General features: G+C 44.2%; 1 protein-coding gene across 2 annotated transcripts in view; it reads left to right on the plus strand.

The window, feature by feature from the left end:
- Positions 1-1261: 1261 nt before the first annotated feature.
- LOC129703234 (mucin-like protein) overlaps positions 1262-18568 on the plus strand; it is a 155051-nt gene continuing 137744 nt past the window's right edge. The window contains exons 1-7 of one of the 2 annotated variants that reach the window (XM_055645528.1): positions 1262-1367; positions 7772-7831; positions 9759-9818; positions 11732-11791; positions 14040-14099; positions 14845-14904; positions 16741-16875. In XM_055645528.1, coding sequence (XP_055501503.1) covers positions 1277-1367; positions 7772-7831; positions 9759-9818; positions 11732-11791; positions 14040-14099; positions 14845-14904; positions 16741-16875 — 526 coding nt within the window. In that variant the 5' untranslated portion in view covers positions 1262-1276. The remainder of the gene's footprint in view (positions 1368-7771; positions 7832-9758; positions 9819-11731; positions 11792-14039; positions 14100-14844; positions 14905-16740; positions 16876-18568) is intronic. The other variant, XM_055645529.1, reaches the window with a different exon arrangement.

The raw sequence follows: 18568 nt of genomic DNA on the forward strand, positions 1-18568 counted from the left end.
CCCAAATCTGGGAACATCTTAGGCATCAGCACACTCGTAGTGCAACGGGATAGTCTCATCCTGGGAGAACCACCTTGGTGATCATGGCGTCTCGCCTGCCAGGTGAGTATGATCCGTGGAAAAAACGAGCAAAGGCGGTGACATCTTGACCCTCTGTTAGGAGCTTCAAAGTTCGCTGCTTTTAGCTCTTGTCTGCGAGTCTGCTGACCCAGCTGCCTGCAGATTTGCCTCTAGAAAGGCCTACTCCTGCAGGGCTTTGTTTGGGAAGATGGTCGCGTGGAGGAGCCATGTAGTGGCCCACGACACCCAGCAGCTCTTCCTGATCCTGCTCCCCTGTCATACTGCTGTTCTCGTCCGACTGCCCAGCGTTTAAGCCAGCCCAGCCCTGGCCTCCTTAGCTAGCCTCAAAAGAGGGAGCAAAAGCGTGTGCTATAAATTGGAGGAGGCATAGCTCAAACTCCGTTATTGCATCAATCCCTCGACAAGGGAGATGGCTAGTGCAATAGCACTGGGGTAGGAGTGCCAGTGACCCCTCGTTTTCCCTAGAGGTTTTGAACTCCATGACCTCCTCTGGCTTGGGGAGACAGACATACTTATTTTTGCTGTCTCCAGCCTGTTCCAGTGTTGGAGGAAGTTGATTCCTGTAGAACCTGTAGGTTTGGTAAGGTTTTGTCTTACCTGTAGTTAGAGGCTGCCTGCCGTTTTTCAGGCGGCATTGTAGCGGTTCCCGGGCGGCGATTCTCCTTGTCAGGAGTCTGCAGGGCTGCCGGTCGGGTTTTTAAATTTCCCTCCGGTCCGCTGCTGTTAACCAAACAGCTGTTCAGCGGACCGGCATAGCGCAGCTCCCTGTCAGCGGTCCGCAGCGTGTGCGGTCCCGTTTGCGCCTATCCCCCTCCACTGTCGGCTCCTTCGCTGGAGTCGAACGGGGGCCGCTTCCTCTGCTGCTTTGCTCCCCCTGGAGCAAAAACCACAAGGCCCGATTAAGGTAAGTACTTACCTCACGTTCCTTGGTTGCGGGAGCGCCCGACTCCCGCTGGCCGCGTGTGCACAGCTGTACGATAATGACGCAACAGCGCACTGGGCGGGTTCTTCACGGAATCACTCACGTGACTCCGAAGTAAAATTCAGTTAGATATCCAAGTCAATAAAACAACATATTGCTCAAATCTTATGGAGCATTTCTTCACCAGCTTTTATTTTCTCTTCAGCAGTTGAAATGTTTTGTCATATAATTGTGTTTTATTACTTTCAAATGATTATGTTTCCTTTGATATCAATGGGTCTTTTCTCTTCCTTTTCCATTTTAGAGCCAACCACAACTACTACTACAACTACAAACACTCCCGCCACAAGCAGCACAACAACAGGTATAATTTTGCATCAACTGTATGCCTTGTTCATCTTCCCAGACTCATATTTAAGAAAATATTGATGCAGGGTCTCAATCCCGAACGTCACCTCTCCCTTTTCCCCAGAGATGCTGTCCGACCTGCGGGGTTACTCTAGCTTTCTGTATCCACATTTGGTTTAATCCAGCATCTGCAGTTCCTTTCTACACTAATATTTATAATGCGGTCAAGTACCAAACCATGGGCGATGTTTGATTGTAGTTCCTACAATTTTTCTAAAACATGCCAAAACAATTGATCAGAGCACAATCTCATGCCGACCGGTCACTATATTAAAGGTACATGCACATGATCTACATCCTTCCCCTTGGAAACAAAGCAATACAGTAGTGAGGGGGCGACCACGTCTCATGCGCTACGAGCATGTAAGCAAACAGTTAAACAAACAGATGAGCAACCAGCTAAGCAAAATCACCATAGCGGACAGGCGGCTTAACCAGCCGGCCGGACCGGGTACGCAGCTCGCCATCTCCCCCCTCTGCAGGAAGAGCAGGAGCCGGAACTGGGGCGGGCGACCGAACCGGGGATCCTGGAGGAGAAGGAGTCGGCGGAGGCAGAGGAGGGGACGCAGGCGCAGCAGCGGTTGGACGGGCAGGGGAACGAGGGCTGTCAGGCGGAGAGCGGGGCTGGACGAGCTGAGATGGCAGGGAGCGAGGCATGCGTGGGGCGGCGGGCAGTGTAGCGGACAACGGAGGGGAGAAAGGGTCGGCAGGCGGTGGTGGGGGCTCGTTGACAAGCCGCAGATGTTGGCGGGACCGGCGGTAGATGGTACCGTCGTGGTCGACCAGGTAGGACCGCGGCGAACCAGCATCACCGACGACGGTGACAAGTTTGGAGTGACCGGAGGGGGACTGCATCCGGACGACTTGGCCGGGGAATAGACGCGGCAGGGGACGGCAGGACTGGTCGTGGGAGCGCTTTTGCACTGCGTGCTTGAGGGCAATGTGCTCCTGGACAGCAGCAGGCTGGAGAACAGAGGGAACGAGGGACTGCTGGGTCACAGGGAGTGGAGGTCTCATTGTGCGAGCCATCAGCTGCTGAGCTGGCGAGCCCAAGGCAGTGTCGCGGGAGATGTTCCGAAGATTGAGGAGGGCCAGGTAAAAATCGGATTTGGACAGTCTGCAATGCTCCAGCAAGTCCTTAGCACTGCGGACAGTGCGCTCCGCCAGGCCGTTGCTTTGCGGGTACTCTGGACTGCTGGTGTAGTGTCGGAAGTTCCAGCTGGCAGCGAAACCCCGAAACTCGGCACTGGTGAACTGGCTGCCGTTGTCAGATTGGAGGCTCGCCGGGGAGCCGAAAGTGGCGAAGTGGCGGCGCAGTTTCCCGATGACGGCCGAAGAGGTGAGGGAGTGCAGCTGGTCGACCTCGAACCAGCTGGAATAAGAGTCAACGAGGACCAGGAAGTGCTTGCCACGCCATTCGAAAATGTCAGTGGCGACTGCCATCCAGGGCAGTTCAGGGGCAGGCTGTTGCAGAAGCGGCTGACGTTGCTGATGGGGAGCGAGGCTATTGCAGGTAGCGCAGGCAGAGACCCTCTCCCGGATGTCTTGGGCCATGCCGGGCCAGTAGAACTGACTCTGGGCGTGGGACAGAGTGGCCTCGGCCCCAGGATGACCGCGGTGGGCGACTTGAAAATAGTGGTCCCGCAGCGCGGCGGGCACAACGACTTTGTGTCCTTTCACCACCACACCGTCGTGCAGGACAAGCTCGTCACGGACCAGGAAGTGGGGCCGGCACCGGCCGGCAAGGGTGAACGGCTGTCTGGCCAGCCCTGTCGGATGACGTCGGCAAGCTGCTGCAGGGCAGGATACTTGGCAGTGTGCTTGACCAGGGACTGCATCTGCTGTGAAGGCACAATGTTAACGTTAAGCACCATCAGGTCAGACGATTCGTATGGGTGGCGATCAGTGGACGATAGTGGTGCGCGGGACAGCGTGTCGGCCACGAACATGTCCTTGCCCTTGCGATACACAATTTTAAAAGTGAAGCGCTGTAGCTGCAGCATCATGCGCTGCAGCCAGGAAGAGGCAACGTGGATCGGCTTGTTTAGGATGGTGACCAACGGCTGGTGGTCGGTCTCGATCGTGAAGTTGTTGCCCAGAATGTAGTCCTTGAACTTGGAGCAAGCAAATACCACGGCAAGCAGTTCCTTCTCAATCTGAGCGTAGCGCTGCTCGGCAGAGGTCATGGTGCGGGATGCATAGGTAACGGGCAGCTGCCGGCCATCGTGGAGCTGCAGGCAGGCGGCACCCAGACCAAATTTGGAAGCGTCGCAGGTGAGAACGATGGGACGCTGTTGATCGAAGAATTTGAGAGTGGGGGTACTGACTAGTCTAGACTTCAGGACGTCGAAGGCATGTTGGTGATGCGAGAACCAGGCCCAGGCAGTGTCCTTCTTGATGAGCTCCCTCAGGGGCGCACTCAGCTCGCTGAGGTCGGGGATAAATTTTCCCAGGTAGTTGACCATGCCCAGGAAACGCTGCAGGCTGGGCACATCGGTGGGTGAGGACATCCCGGAGACAGCAGCCGTTTTTTGCGGGTCAGGCTTCAGCCCCGAGGCAGTAAAAACGTGGCCCACGTAAGTGACCTCCGGGACGCGGAAACGGCACTTCTTTGGGTTGAGCTTGAGGTTGATTTCACGGGCCCGATCTAGGACTTGACGGAGGTGGAGGTCGTGCTCAGCCACGTCCTTACCGTAGACCAGAATGTCGTCAACGATGATAGCACACGGCAGACCGGCAAACAGCTGCTCCATGGTTCGCTGGAATACCTCGCTGGCAGAGTTAATCCCGAATGGCATGCGGAGGAATCGGAACCTTCCGAAAGGCGTGCTGAAGGTCGTCAGGTAGGAGGATCGCTCGTCCAGCGGTATCTGCCAGAAAGAGCTCTTGGCATCGAGGACCGAAAATACAGTGGCCGGACCAACCTGTGCAGCGACGTCCTCCACTGTTCGCATTGGGTAGTGCGGGCGTTTGATGGCCAGGTTCAGGTCCTTGGGGTTGATGCAAATGCGAATTTCAGTTTTGTCTTTTTTCATGGCAACAACCATGGTGGAGACCCACCGGGTGGGATCGCTCACCTCTTTCAGTATGCCCATGGTGACCATGTTGAGCAGCGTAGATTTCACCTTATCCTTCATGGCGAAGGAGATGCGGTGCGGCGGGCGGATCACCGGTTCAACGCTGGGGTCGACAGCAATCTTGTAGCAGCTGGGCAGCTTGCCCAGCTTTTCGTCGAAACGGTCGGGGTATTCGTGCAGGGGGTCCATGAGGGTCCGCACCTGGTGGATATCACGGTGAAAGGAGACCAAACCGAGGTCTTGGCACGCCTGGGCACCCAGCAAGGTAACGTTGTTGGAGTCTAGCAGGTAGAAGGTGAGGGGCCGAGAGGCCTTCAGGACCTTGCAGTGCAGGGTTGCCTTTCCCACGGGAACGAGTACGGCTCCCCCGTAGGCATGCAGGCGGGAGTTGGCAACAGTCACTATCTCATTAGTTCTTATCTTTTTGAAAAGGCTTGTTGACATTACATTGGTTACGGCCCCCGTGTCGAGCTTTGCGGAGAAGGTCGAACCATTGACAGTGACCCGAACCGAAGGGTCCGTTATCAAGGCATGTGCATCCAAGAGTGAAAAAATGCTGGTCTCCCCCTGGGATGAACTGGTATCAGACAAAGGGAGTTCGTCAGGCTGAGACTGGGAACCAGGCTCGCTATCAGCCTGAGCAAGGTTGATTAACATTCTCCGAAGAGGGGGGGCAGGCTTCCCACGAGAGCGGCAGGCTGCAGAGAAATGGTTTAACTTCTTGCAAAAATTGCATGTCTTGCCCAAGGCAGGGCACACATTAAACTGATGGGAAGCAAAATTGCAGTTGGGGCAACGTCGTGGGCTCCCGCCCCCGGGTGCAGGGGAACCCTGTTGCCGTGGCGGGCCAGCGTTCCGCCGGTGGCCAGCAGCAGTGGCAAAGTTAATGTCTTGATCAGCAGGCGACAGTGCCGAGGTGACAGCCTCAGCCATGCGGGAGGCGTGCAGAGCCTCGTCCAGAGACAGGTCGGGCTTCCGCAGAAGTTCAGCCCTTAGCTTCACATCGAGAAGGCCATATACTAGGATGTCGCGGGTCACTTGATCGGGGGTCAGAGCGTCCAGGCGACAACGCCTGGCCATGTGTCGCAACGCGGCGATATAGTTGTCGATTGACTCTCCAGGGATCTGACGCCGGCTGAACATTTTAAAACGCTCTAAAATGCAGTTGGTGGGGATGTCACACATTGCTGTAAACTTAGCTATAAGACATACCGGGTCTCGAGCATCTTCACCTGCAGCATATACAAACGACTCAGATCGTTCCAGGGCATCGGGACCAGCCAGGTTGAGGAGCAGAGAAGCCCGCGTTTCAGCGGTGGCAGCAGGATGGGCGATCGTCACGTAGTGCTGGAAATCGCGTCTAAAGACACCCCACCGATGGGCAATGTCCGAGTCGAAGACAAGCACATCGGGCTTGCGGCAAGAGGTAGCCATGGCACGGGAGATAGAACAAGGGATAGGGAACTGGGTCAAACGTAAATAAAAACCGACAAAGAGGAGGCGCGGAGGCACGATTGTGACACCATGTAAAGAGGAGTCATGAACACACTGTGTCTTTACTACTTTTATTGATATCACATGACCGTTGCTGCCCTAGCTGTACGTGGTCTGTCACCGGAGCTAGAGAGCGATCAATGGGTGGGGAGGTTGCAATTATACTTCTGATATGGGGAGCGGTTAGTAGTGGTGAGGTAACTATATTAAAGGTACATGCACATGATCTACAATCCCCCCTCAATCTTCTAAATTCTAGCGAGTACAAGCCGAGTCTATCCAGTCTTTCTTCATATGAAAGTCCTGACATCCCAAGAATCAGTCTGGTGAGCCTTCTCTGTACTCCCTCAATGGCAAGAATGTCTTTCCTCAGATTAGGAGACCAAAACTGTACGCAATACTCCAGGTGTGGTCTCACCAAGACCCTGTACAACTGCAGTAGAACCTCCCTGCTCCTATACTTTTTGTAAAGCAGGAGAAAAGCAATAGACAAAGATTGATCATTGTTTTTACCAACTTACTCCCAAATGGGCAAACCATAGATTGCTTCACACTTAATCATTGTAAAAAAAAATGGTGCAATTCTATAGATGTAGCTAAATGTAGTCAGAAGATTTTTCAGAACAAAATTCATTCTTCATAATGAAGAAAATGATAATGTATATTTGTTTTGTTACTCGGCATATAGTCAAAGATACCAATAGCTGAGGCATCACTGTAAACCACTCACGTATCATATTTTCCCAGCTCATCTCCAAGCAGGAATCATAACTTAAACATTACGAACCACACATTAGACTGCAGTGATTGGTGGTACATATGCAGCCATTTCTAAGCAATATTTTTCATGCCAAACACATTTGACGCTGATGGAAATCATGTCAATATTGAAATCCCCTCACCAAACCTTGGAATCTTTGTCAATTGCAAATTAGCAACATGGCTACGTTACCAGGTAGCTGATTACATGATACTAATATTTGCTTTCAAAAGGAAAATAAGTAATTGTAGCCTGCATAGAATTTTAGGGATATTTTAAATAACTTATAAGAGTAGACATCCAAGCACAGCCGGGTATTTTAACTCACATTTTTTTCTGCATATTAGGCTTTGGTCACTTTGACTTCCTATGCAACTGAGTCAACAACAACCTTGAGAGGTTCCTTGTATTGCTAATAGTTATTCCAAAAGAAATTCCAATAGTTATTCCAAGAGTTATTCCTGAGGACAATTGTTCAAAAAAATTGTCTTGTTACCGTGTATTCCTCTGCTATTATTCAAAGTTCTAGTTTTGACTGTCATCCCCAAATTAAAACCATTAATGTTGTATTGTCTGTGATAGCTCAACCAGCTAAAATTTCTGATTCAAGTAATTTACATGCAGTTTAGTATTCAGCAATGTGTAAAGAATATCACTACTAAATAATTCATTACATTACAATTACATCACAAATGTATATTGAAACCTGCAGGAACAATAGCAAAGCATTCACTACCAGAAGACCAAATTATTTGATGTGGAATAACAGGTGACCTGTCATGCATAAGACCAAGAACAAATTACAACCCATAGCATTACCAGTCCTTGAAAATCAAGAGCATGAATTTAGTTAGATATCCAAGTCAATAAAACAACATATTGCTTAAATCTTATTGAGCATTTCTTCACCGACTTTTATTTTCTCTACAGTAGTTGAATTGTTTTGTCATAGAATTGAGTTTTATTACTTTCAAATGATTATGTTTCCTTTGATATCAAAGTGTCTTTTCTCTTCCTTTTCCATTTTAGAGCCAACCACAACTACTACTACACCTACAACCACTCCCACCACAAGCAGCACAACAACAGGTATAATTTTGCATCAACTGTATGCCTTGTTCATCTTCCCAGACTCATATGTAAGAAAATACTGATGCAGGGTCTCAATCACAAATGTCACCTCTCCCTTTTCCCCAGAGATGCTGTCCGACCCACTGGGTTACTCCAGCTTTTTGTGTCCACATTTGGTTTAAACCTCCATCTGTAGTTCCTTTCTACACCAATATTTATAGTGCACTCAAGTACCAAACCATGGGCGATATTTGATTGTGGTTCCTACAATTTTTCTAAAACATGCCAAAACAATTGATCAAAGCACAATCTCATGCCGACCATCAATCACCCATTTCACACTAGTTCTATGATTTCACACTTTCTCATCCACATATTGTAAAGCAGGAGAAAAGCAATAGACAAAGATTGATCATTTATTTTGCCAACTTACTCCCAAAAGGGCAAACCATAGATTACTTCACACTTAATCATTGTAAAAAAAATGGTGCAATTCTATAGATGTACCTGAATGTAGTCAGGATTTTTTTCAGAACAAAATTCATTCTTCATAATGAAGAAAATTACAATGTACATTTGTTTTGTTACATCGCATATAGTCAAAGATATCAATAGCTGAGGCATCACTGTAAACCACTCAAGTATCATATTTTCCCAGCTCATCTCCAAGCAGGAAGCATAATTTAAACATTACAAACTACACATTAGACTGCAGTGATTGGTGGTACATATGCAGCCATTTCTAGGCAATAATTTTCATGCCAAACACATTTGACGCAGATGGAAATCCTGTCAATATTGAAATTCCCTCACCGAATCTTGGAATCTTTGTCAATTGGAATTAGCAACAGGTCCATGGCTACGTTACCAGGTAGCTGAGTACAAGATACTAATATTTGTTTTCAAAAGGAAAACAAGTAACTGTAGCCTGCTTAGAATTTTAGGGATATTTTAAATAACTCGTTTTGACTGTCATCCCCAAATTAAAACCATTTAATGTTTTTCGGTCTGTGATATCTCATCCAGCTAAAATTTCTGATTCAAGTAATTTACATGCAATTTAATATTCAGCAATGTGTAAAGAATATCACTACTAAATAAATTCATTACATTACAAATACATCACAAATGTAGATTGAAACCTGCAGGCAGAATAGCAAAGCATTCACTACCAGAAGACCAAATTATTTGATGTGCAATAACAGGTGACCTGTCATGCATAAGACCAAGAACAAATTACAATCCAGAGCATTAACAGTCCATGAAAATCAAGAGAATTAATTCAGTTAGATATCCAAGTCAATAAAACAACATATTGCTCAAATGGCCTCCCTACACTGGCTCCCGGTGCACTTTCGAGTTCATTTTAAGATACTGTTATTTGTTTTTAAATCTCTGAATGGGCTCTCCCCGCCTTACCTCTCTGAGCTGCTCCACCCATACGCTCCTGCCCGGTCCCTCAGGTCAGCTGGTCAGCTGCTCCTGGAGGTACCGAGGTCTAGTCGGAGGCTCAGAGGGGATAGAGCCTTCTCTGTTGCTGCTCCGGCACTCTGGAACACCCTGCCGTTGCACATCAGACAGGCCCCCTCACTGTCCATCTTCAAATCCAGTGTGAAAACACATTTGTACTCCCTGGCTTTTGACCATGCCTGAGGCTTTGCTTCTGTTTGTGGTGTTTTTGATGTTTCTTTATTTTACCTGTCTTTTCTACTATTTCTTTTGATTGTTATTTTTGGTGTGTATTAACTTTTTTGTCAATGATTAGTGATGTACTTATTATTATTATTATTTATTATTATTATTAAATCTTATGGAGCATTTCTTCACCAGCTTTTATTTTCTCTTCAGCAGTTGAAATGTTTTGTCATAGAATTGTTTTATTACTTTCAAATGATTATGTTTCCTTTGATATCAAAGTGTCTTTTCTCTTCCTTTTCCATTTTAGAGCCAACCACAACTACTACTGCAACTACAACAACTCCCACCACAAGCAGCACAACATCAGGTATAATTTTGCATCAACTGTAGGCCTTGTTCATCTTCCCAGACTCATATGTAAGAAAATACTGATGCAGGGTCTCAATCCCAAACGTTATCTATCCCTTTTGATGCTGTCCGACCCACTGGGTTACTCCAGCTTTTTGTGTCCACATTTGGTTTAAACCAGCATCTGCAATTCCTTTCTACACCAATATTTATAATGCACTCAAGTACCAAACCATGGGCGATGTTTGATTGTGGTTCCTACAATTTTTCTAAAACATGCCAAAACAATTGATCAAAGCACAATCTCATGCCGACCATCAATCACCCATTTCACACTAGTTCTATGATTTCACACTTTCTCATCCAAATATTGTAAAGGAGGAGAAAAGCAGTAGACAAAGATTGATCATTGTTTTTGCCAAGTTACACCCAAATGGGCAAACCATAGATTACTTCACACTTAATCATTGTAAAAAAAATGGTGCAATTCTATAGATGTAGCTAAATATAGTCAGGAGATTTTTTGGAACAAAATTCATTCATCATAATGAAGAAAATTGCAATGTACATTTGTTTTGTTACATGGCATATAGTCAAAGACACCTACAGCTGAGGCATCACTGTAATCCACTCAAGTATCATATTTTCCCAGCTCATCTCCAAGCAGGAAGTATAATTTAACCATTACGAACCACACATTAGACTGCAGTGATTGGTGGTACATATGCAGCCATTTCTAGGCAATAATTTTCATGCCAAACACATTTGACGCTGATGGAAATCCTGTCAATATTGAAATCCCCTCACCGAACCTTGGAATCTTTGTCAATTGGAAATTAGCAACAGGTCTATGGCTACGTTACCAGGTAGCTGATTACAAGATACTAATATTTGTTTTCAAAAGGAAAACAAGTAACTGTAACCTGCTTAGAATTTTAGGGATATTTTATTTAACTTATAAGAGTAGACATCCAAGCACAGCCCGGTATTTGATCTCACATTTTTTTTTATATATGAAGCTTTTGTCACTTTGACTTCCTATGCAACTGAGTCAACAACAACCTTGAGAGGTTCCCTGTATTGCTAATAGTTATTCCAAAAGACATTCCAATAGTTATTCCAACAATTATTCCTTATGCCCCTGTCTCACTTAGGAAACCTGAACGGAAACCTCTGGAGACTTTGCGCCCCACCCAAGGTTTCCGTGCAGTTCCCGGAGATTTTTGTCAGTCTCCCTACCTGCTTCCACTACCTGCAACCTCCGGCAACCAGCTGCAACCTCCGGGCACCGCATGGAAACCTTGGGTGGGGCGCAATTTCTCCAGAAGTTTTCGTTCAGGTTTCCTAAGTGGGACAGAGGCATAAGGACAATTGTTCAAAAAAGTTGTCTTGTTAACGTGTGTTCCTCTGCTATTATTCAAAGTTCTAGTTTTGACTGTCATCCCCAAATTAAAACCATTTAATGTTGTACGTTCTGTGATATCTCAACCAGCTAAAAGTTTGGATTCAAGTAATTTACATGCAATTTAATATTCAGCAGTGTGTGAAGAAGTTCACTACTAAATAATTCATCACATTACAATTACATCATAAATGTAGATTGAAACCTGCAGGCAGAATTGCAAAGCATTCACTACCAGAAGTCCAAATTATTTGCTGTGAAATTACAGATGACCTGTCATGCATAAGACCAAGAACAAATTACAATCCATAGCATTAACAGTCCATGAAAATCAAGAGCATAAATTGAATTAGATCTCCAAGCTCCAATAAATCAGCATATTGCTCAAATCTTATTGAGCATTTCTTCACCAACTTTTATTTTCTCTTCAGTAGTTGAAATGTTTTGTCAAAGAATTGTGTTTTATTACTTTCAAATGATTATATTTCCTTTGATATCAATGTGTCTTTTCTCTTCCTTTTCCATTTTAGTGCCAACCACAACTACTACTACAACTACAACCACTTCCACCACAAGAAGCACAACAACAGGTATAATTTTGCATCAACTGTATGCCTTGTTCATTTTCCCAGACATATTTAAGAAAATACTAATGCACGGTCTCAATCCCAAACATCACCTATCCCTTTTCCCCAGAGATGCTGTCCGACCCGCTGGGTTACTGTAGCTTTTTGTGTCCACATTTGGTTTAAACCAGCATCTGCAGTTCCTTTCTACACCAATATTTATAATGCATTCAAGTACCAAACCATGGGCGATGTTTGGTTGTGGTTCCTACCATATTTCCAAAACATGCCAAAACAATTAATCAAATCACAATCTCATGCGAACCATCAATCACACATTTCACGCTCGTTCTAGGATTTCCCATTTTCTCACCTGCATTTTGTAAAGCAGGAGAAAAGCAATAGACAAAGATTGTTCATTTTGTTACCAACATAAGGACCTGTCCCACCCGTATCCGACTGCATGCGGCGAGTGCGACCTAATGTGGTCGCTTGAGCCATATGGCCTCGAGTGGTCGGTCCCTCTTCGATCGCAGGAGCCATATGGAGTTGTGCAGGGCTGGGCCGGACATCGCGCGGGGCATCAAAAAACTGACACTGTCCAAAAATCCCACGCGGCAACGGCCTGTCGGCCCGCAGCCGCATTGAGGCCGTTAGCAGCGTCTCAACGGGAGTACGCAGCATCTCAACGCCGTACACAGCCTCTGGACGCCGTATGCAGCGTCTTGACGGCGTACAACTAGCGCGTGGCGTCGCGTGATGACGTCACCGCCCAGTGTGCCATTGCATAATGACGTAACCACCCAATGCCGTGCGATGTTCAAATTCAGTCGGCCCGCCTCCTGCCCAGCTGATTGGTGAGTATGATGTTGGGACCAGCTCCAGACGGCTCCGCGGTTGGAAGTGAGACCGGCCCCGCGAGGCCGTACGCCTCAAGCCACCATGTTTAGTCGCGCTAGACGCATGCAGTCGCATGCAGGTGGGACAGGCCCTTTGCTCCCAAATAGACAACCATAGATTACTTCACACTTAATCAATGTAAAAATAAAGGTGCAATTCTATAGATGTAGCTAAATGTAGTCAGGGGATATTTCGGAACAAAATTCATTCTTCATAATGAAGTTAATTATAAAGTACGTTTGTTTTGTTGCATGTGATATAGTCAAAGATACCAATAGCTGAGGCATCACTGTAAACCACTCAAGTATCATATTTTCCCAGCTCATCTCCAAGCTGGAAGCATAATTTAAACATTATGAACAACACATTAAACTGCAGTGATTAGTGGTACATATGCAGCCATTTCTATGCAATATTTTCATGCCAAACACATTTGAAGCATGTGGAAATCTTGTCAATATTGAAATCCCCTCACCGAACCTTGGAATCTTTGTCAATTTGAAATTAACATCACGTCCATGGCTACGTTACCAGGTAGATGATTGCAAGATACTAATATTTGTTTTCAAAAGTAAAACAAGTAACTGTAACTTGCTTAGAATTTTAGGGATATGTTAAATAACTTATAAGAGTAGACATCCAAGCACAGCCCGGTATTTGAACTCACATTGTTTTGTGCATATGAAGCTTTGGTCACTTTGACTTCCGATGCAACAAGGTTCCAACAACAACCTTGAGATGTTCCTTGTATAGCTAATAGTTATTCCAAAAGATATTCCAATAGTTATTCCAAAAAATATTCCGAAGGACAATTATTCAAAAAAATTGTCTTGTTAACGTGTATCCCTATGCTATTATTCAAAGTTCTAGTTTTGACTGTCATCTCCAAATTAAAACCATTTAATGTTGTATTGTCCGTGATATCTCATCCCACTAAAAGTTCTGACTCAAGTAATTTACATGCAATTTAATATTCAGCAATGTGTAAAGAATATCACTACTTAATAAATTCATTACATTACAATTACATCACAAATGTAGATTGAAACCTGCAGGCAGAATTGCAAAGCATTCACTACCAGGAGACCAAATTATTTGCTGTGAAATAACAGGTGACCTGTCATGCATCAGACCAAGAACAAATTACAATCCAGAGCATTAACAGTCCATGAAAATCAAGAGCATTCATTTAGTTAGATCTCCAAGTTCCAATAAAACACCATATTGCTCAAATCTTATTGAACATTTCTTCACCAACTTTTATTTTCTCTTCAGTAGTTGAAATGTTTTCATAGAATTGTGTTTTATTACTTTCAAATGATTATGTTGCCTTTGATATCAATGTGTCTTTTCTCTTCCTTTTCCATTTTAGAGCCAACCACAACTACTACTACACCTACAACCACTCCCACCACAAGCAGCACAACAAGAGGTATAATTTTGCATCAACTGTATGCCTTGTTCATCTTCCCAGACTTATATTTAAGAAAATACTGATGCAGGGTCTCAATCCCAAACTTCATGTATCCCTTTTCCACAGAGATGATGTCTCACCCGCTGGGTTACTCCAGCATCACTCCAGCATTCCAAAAGACATTCCAATAGTTATTCCAAATGTTATTCCTAAGGACAATTGTTCAAAAAAATTGTCTTGTTACCATGTATTCCTCTGCTATTATTCAACGTTCTAGTTTTGACTGTCACCCCCAAATTAAAACCATTTAATGTTGTATTGTCTGTGATATCTCATCCCGCTAAAAGTTCTGACTCATGTAATTTACATGCAATTTAATTTTCAGCCATGTGTAAAGAATATCACTACTAAATAAATTCATTACATTACCATTACATCACAAATGTAGATTGAAACCTGCAGGCAGAATTGCAGAACATTCACTACCAGAAAACCAAATTATTTGCTGTGGAATAACAGGTGACCTGTCATGCATAAGACCAAAAATAAATTACAATCCATAGCACTTTCCTGACGGTCATTAGCATGAATTTAGTTAGATCTCCAAGTTCTAATAAACCTGCATATTGTTCAAAACCTATTGAGCAATTCTTCACCAAATTTAAATATATTCAGAATTTTAAATGCTTTGTCATAGAATAAAGAGTTGTTTTACTTTCAAAGAATTGTGTTGCCTTTAACATCAATGTGTCTTTTCTCTTAGAGCCAACCACAACTATTACTGCACCTATAACCACTGTCATGACAAGCAGCAACACAACAGGTATTTGCATCAACTGTATCCCTTGTTCATCTTCCCAGAGTGATATTTACTAACTACGCAAGTACAAAACTACAGACGATGCTTGATCAGGGCACCCACAATTTTTCTAAACATGGCAAAACATGATCAAAGCACTTGATCTCATGCCCTCCATCAATCACCCATTTCACACCAATTTAATGCAGATAAACGTGAGGTGTTGCTTTTTGGGAAGTCTAACATGTGCAGGGCCTACACAGTGAATGGTGGTTCTCTGGGGAGTTTTGTGGAGCAGAGGGATCTAGGAGTGCAGGTGGATCGGGTGGTCAAAAAGTCATTTTGGCACCTTGGCCTTCATTAGCCAGAGTATTGAGTATAGAAGTTGGGAGGTCATGTTGTAGTTATATCAGACATTGATGAGGCAACATTTAGAGTATTGTGTTCTGTTCTGGGCACCATGTTATAGGAAAGATGTTGTCAAGATGTAAAGGGTACAGAGAAGATTTACAAGGATGTTACCAGGACCAGTGAGTCTGAGCCAGCAGGTTCCATTCAGACAACCATATGCTGAATGCCTCTCCAATCACAAGCATTTCTTAAACTTATTGACCCCTTGTATAGAGATTTGGTGGAATTCTTAAGGTTTTAAGAAGTTTGTTCAGCATCTTACTGGAAGGTGTTGTTTAGTAAAGTTCTATGTCTCACTATTGTTTTCTCCTCTTTATTAACCATTCCGAACATATTATGGAGAGAACATTCATCCTAAGATAGACACAAATTGCTGGCGTCAGTCAGTCTGGCCTATCCCGCTGAGTTACTCCAGGGAGAAAGAATGGGTGATGTTTAGGGTCGTGTCCCTTTTTCATATGAATTCTATTTGGTTGGCAAGTTACTTGCCTCAACTACTGCCGTGGCTTTTATTTGGTCACTTCTCCAGCATTTATCTAATATGCGATATCTCAACTCGGTTTTGACTATGCAGTATCAGGTCACATTGGCACTGCTTTCCAGCAGATTAGTCCAAAACACTTGTCTCACTCAAGGCTCTGTTGACATATTCTTTCATCATTAGCAATTCCAAATTCAAATGTTCCAAGCAAAAAAAACACCAAATCAATATAAAATGTTCAACCCTTTTTCTGATGCCAAGATATTGCCTGTTTTGAATTGTGGCTTTTAATTCTTCAATAAGTATATACCTTTTCACATGACATGACACAATGAGGCATTGTTATGCCACTATACAGCATAGGTGATACTTCACTACACAGAGGTATTGCCTGGGATTGACCCAAAGGTAATTTCAGAATGTGCCTGAAAGAATCACCATGCACAAAGGTGCAGCGGTAGTGCTGCTGCCTTACAGCACTTGCAGTGCCGGACGTTTGGGATTGATCCCGACTACGGGTGCTGTCTGCACAGAGTTTGAACATTCTCCCCATGACCACATAGGTTTTCTCAGAGATATTCGGTTTCCTCCCACACTCCAAAGACTTACAGATTTGTAGTTTTGGTTCGGCTTTTTAGAGCTTGGTGTAAGTGTAAATTTTTGCAGGGCTTGGTGTAAGTGTAAATTGCCCCTAGTGTGTCTAGTATAGCATTAATGTGCGGGGATCGCTGGTCGGTGTGGACTCGCTGGGCTGAAACCCCTGTTTCCGTGCTGTACCTCTAAACTAAACTAAATCGTGCAGACAGTGAAAGTTACAATTGAAACACTGAACCATATAATATGAATTCCAGATTGATCAATGTTACTCCCTAGAGCACGATGTGAACATTTAATTTACTACCCAGCAATAAAGCAAATGGCAATAATGAAAAACTAAAGGAATTACATTTTCTGTTCTGTTCTTTCAGTTTTAGAGGCATGTCGTAATGGAGACAATCCATGTCAGCATTTTTGCAGAGAAGATAGGTTTGGAAACATCAAAGGCTTTGAATGTCAATGTGCCGGCGGCTTTCGATTAAGTTCCAATGGTTATGATTGCATAGGTGAGAGGAAAGACACAGCTTTTCCTTCTTATTTATCAATTTTATTGGAATTATGTATTGTGCTATTTTACACTATTGCACTTCACATTTGCATTTTCCATGCCACAAGAATTGAAGAATACCTTCAGTATAATTCATTTAGCATTTTTAATTGCAATGATAAATATCATTGCACAATAGATCTGATTTTAGCATTGTGTTGTCAGTATAAATCTGATTAATATATTAGATATTTTTTGATTCAATGTTTTTGGGTGAATTCAATGTTAACATTCTCATTGTGATGCTGTGTACCTGTTTTTCCTTTTCTCTATTTCCCACTTCTCTTACATTCAGCACTGTATGGTTAAGCATACTTTAACTTTAACAAGCAATAGGTTATGCTTGATCATTGTTTTTGCCAATTTGCATTCAAATTATTAGCTGCAGTGGGGAAACTCAATACTTCTCTAAGCAAATCTCAAGATTCAATGCCTCTAAAATTCTAGGAATTAAAGGTGGTATCTGACACATTGTGGTACAGTGACACACTGAAGGAGAGGTCTTAAAAAAAACTCTGATACTTACGATTTCTCTCCTTTAGAACCATTCTGAGAGGATCCCTTCATAGGTGATCTGCAATAATGCTTTTGTGCTCAAAGCAGTGTAAAAATAGTAGCATAGTAAGGGGAGCTATGATAAGTACTAGCACTTAACATTCATTCACCAACAACATGCTTATCTAGAGAAACCGCTCTAAAATATAGCAGAATATAAATGTGTTTATTGGAACAGTAGTTTTAACAGATTACCATGTTTTCTACTTCACTCCAAACAACTCAAGCTGTGAACTTGTACCACTTCATACCTGATAACAAGGGTTACGTTGTTGTTTACTTCCATCTTATGGAGGTTGATTGAGTCATTCTTTCCCAAACTGTTACTGACATTGTTCTCACTGGAAGAATTCCCACCATGACCACAATCGTCGATTTCAGAAGGAAAATTCAGCCCAGTCACACTCCACTTTGCATCAACAACTCAGCAGTGGAGAGCAGGTGAAAAGCATCAAGTTCCTGGAGGTGCATATAACGGACACCTTAACCTGGTCCACAAACATTACATCTCGGGCACAGCAGCGGTTGTACTTCCTCCGCAGGTTGAGAAGTTTACACCTCCACCCTCCCATCCTCGCCACTTTCTACAGAAGCACAATTGAGTCGGTCATGACCAGCTGCATCTCTACGTGGTGCGGCAGCTGTACAGCTGCGGACTGGAAGTGCCTTCAGAGAGTGGTGAGGACAGCGGAAACAATCTTTGGGACTTCTCTTCCTTCCATCATGGACATGGGGTACAAGCGCTGTCTGATTAGAGCTAAGGGCATTACCAGAGCCCCCACACACCCACAATTTGGACTGTTCATACTGCTTAACTCTGGGAGGAGGTACCGCAGCATGAAGAGCGGGACAACCAGGTTCTGCAACAGCTTCATCCCCCAGGCCATAAGATTACTGAACAATCAAAAAAACCGAGGCTAGAACTTTTTAAATATCGACACTTTTTAAAAACTTTTTTATATATATTTATTTTACAGAACCATGCGCATGAGGCATTTTTATGGACGCACCTAGAACTTTTAGGAGAGTAAAATGCAACAAAATTTCGTTCAAGGTGCACTGTGTCTAGGTGTATATCTGAATGACAATAAAGTTTT

Source organism: Leucoraja erinacea, chromosome 14 (assembly GCF_028641065.1).
Source record: "Leucoraja erinacea ecotype New England chromosome 14, Leri_hhj_1, whole genome shotgun sequence".
Classification (NCBI taxonomy): domain Eukaryota; kingdom Metazoa; phylum Chordata; class Chondrichthyes; order Rajiformes; family Rajidae; genus Leucoraja; species Leucoraja erinaceus.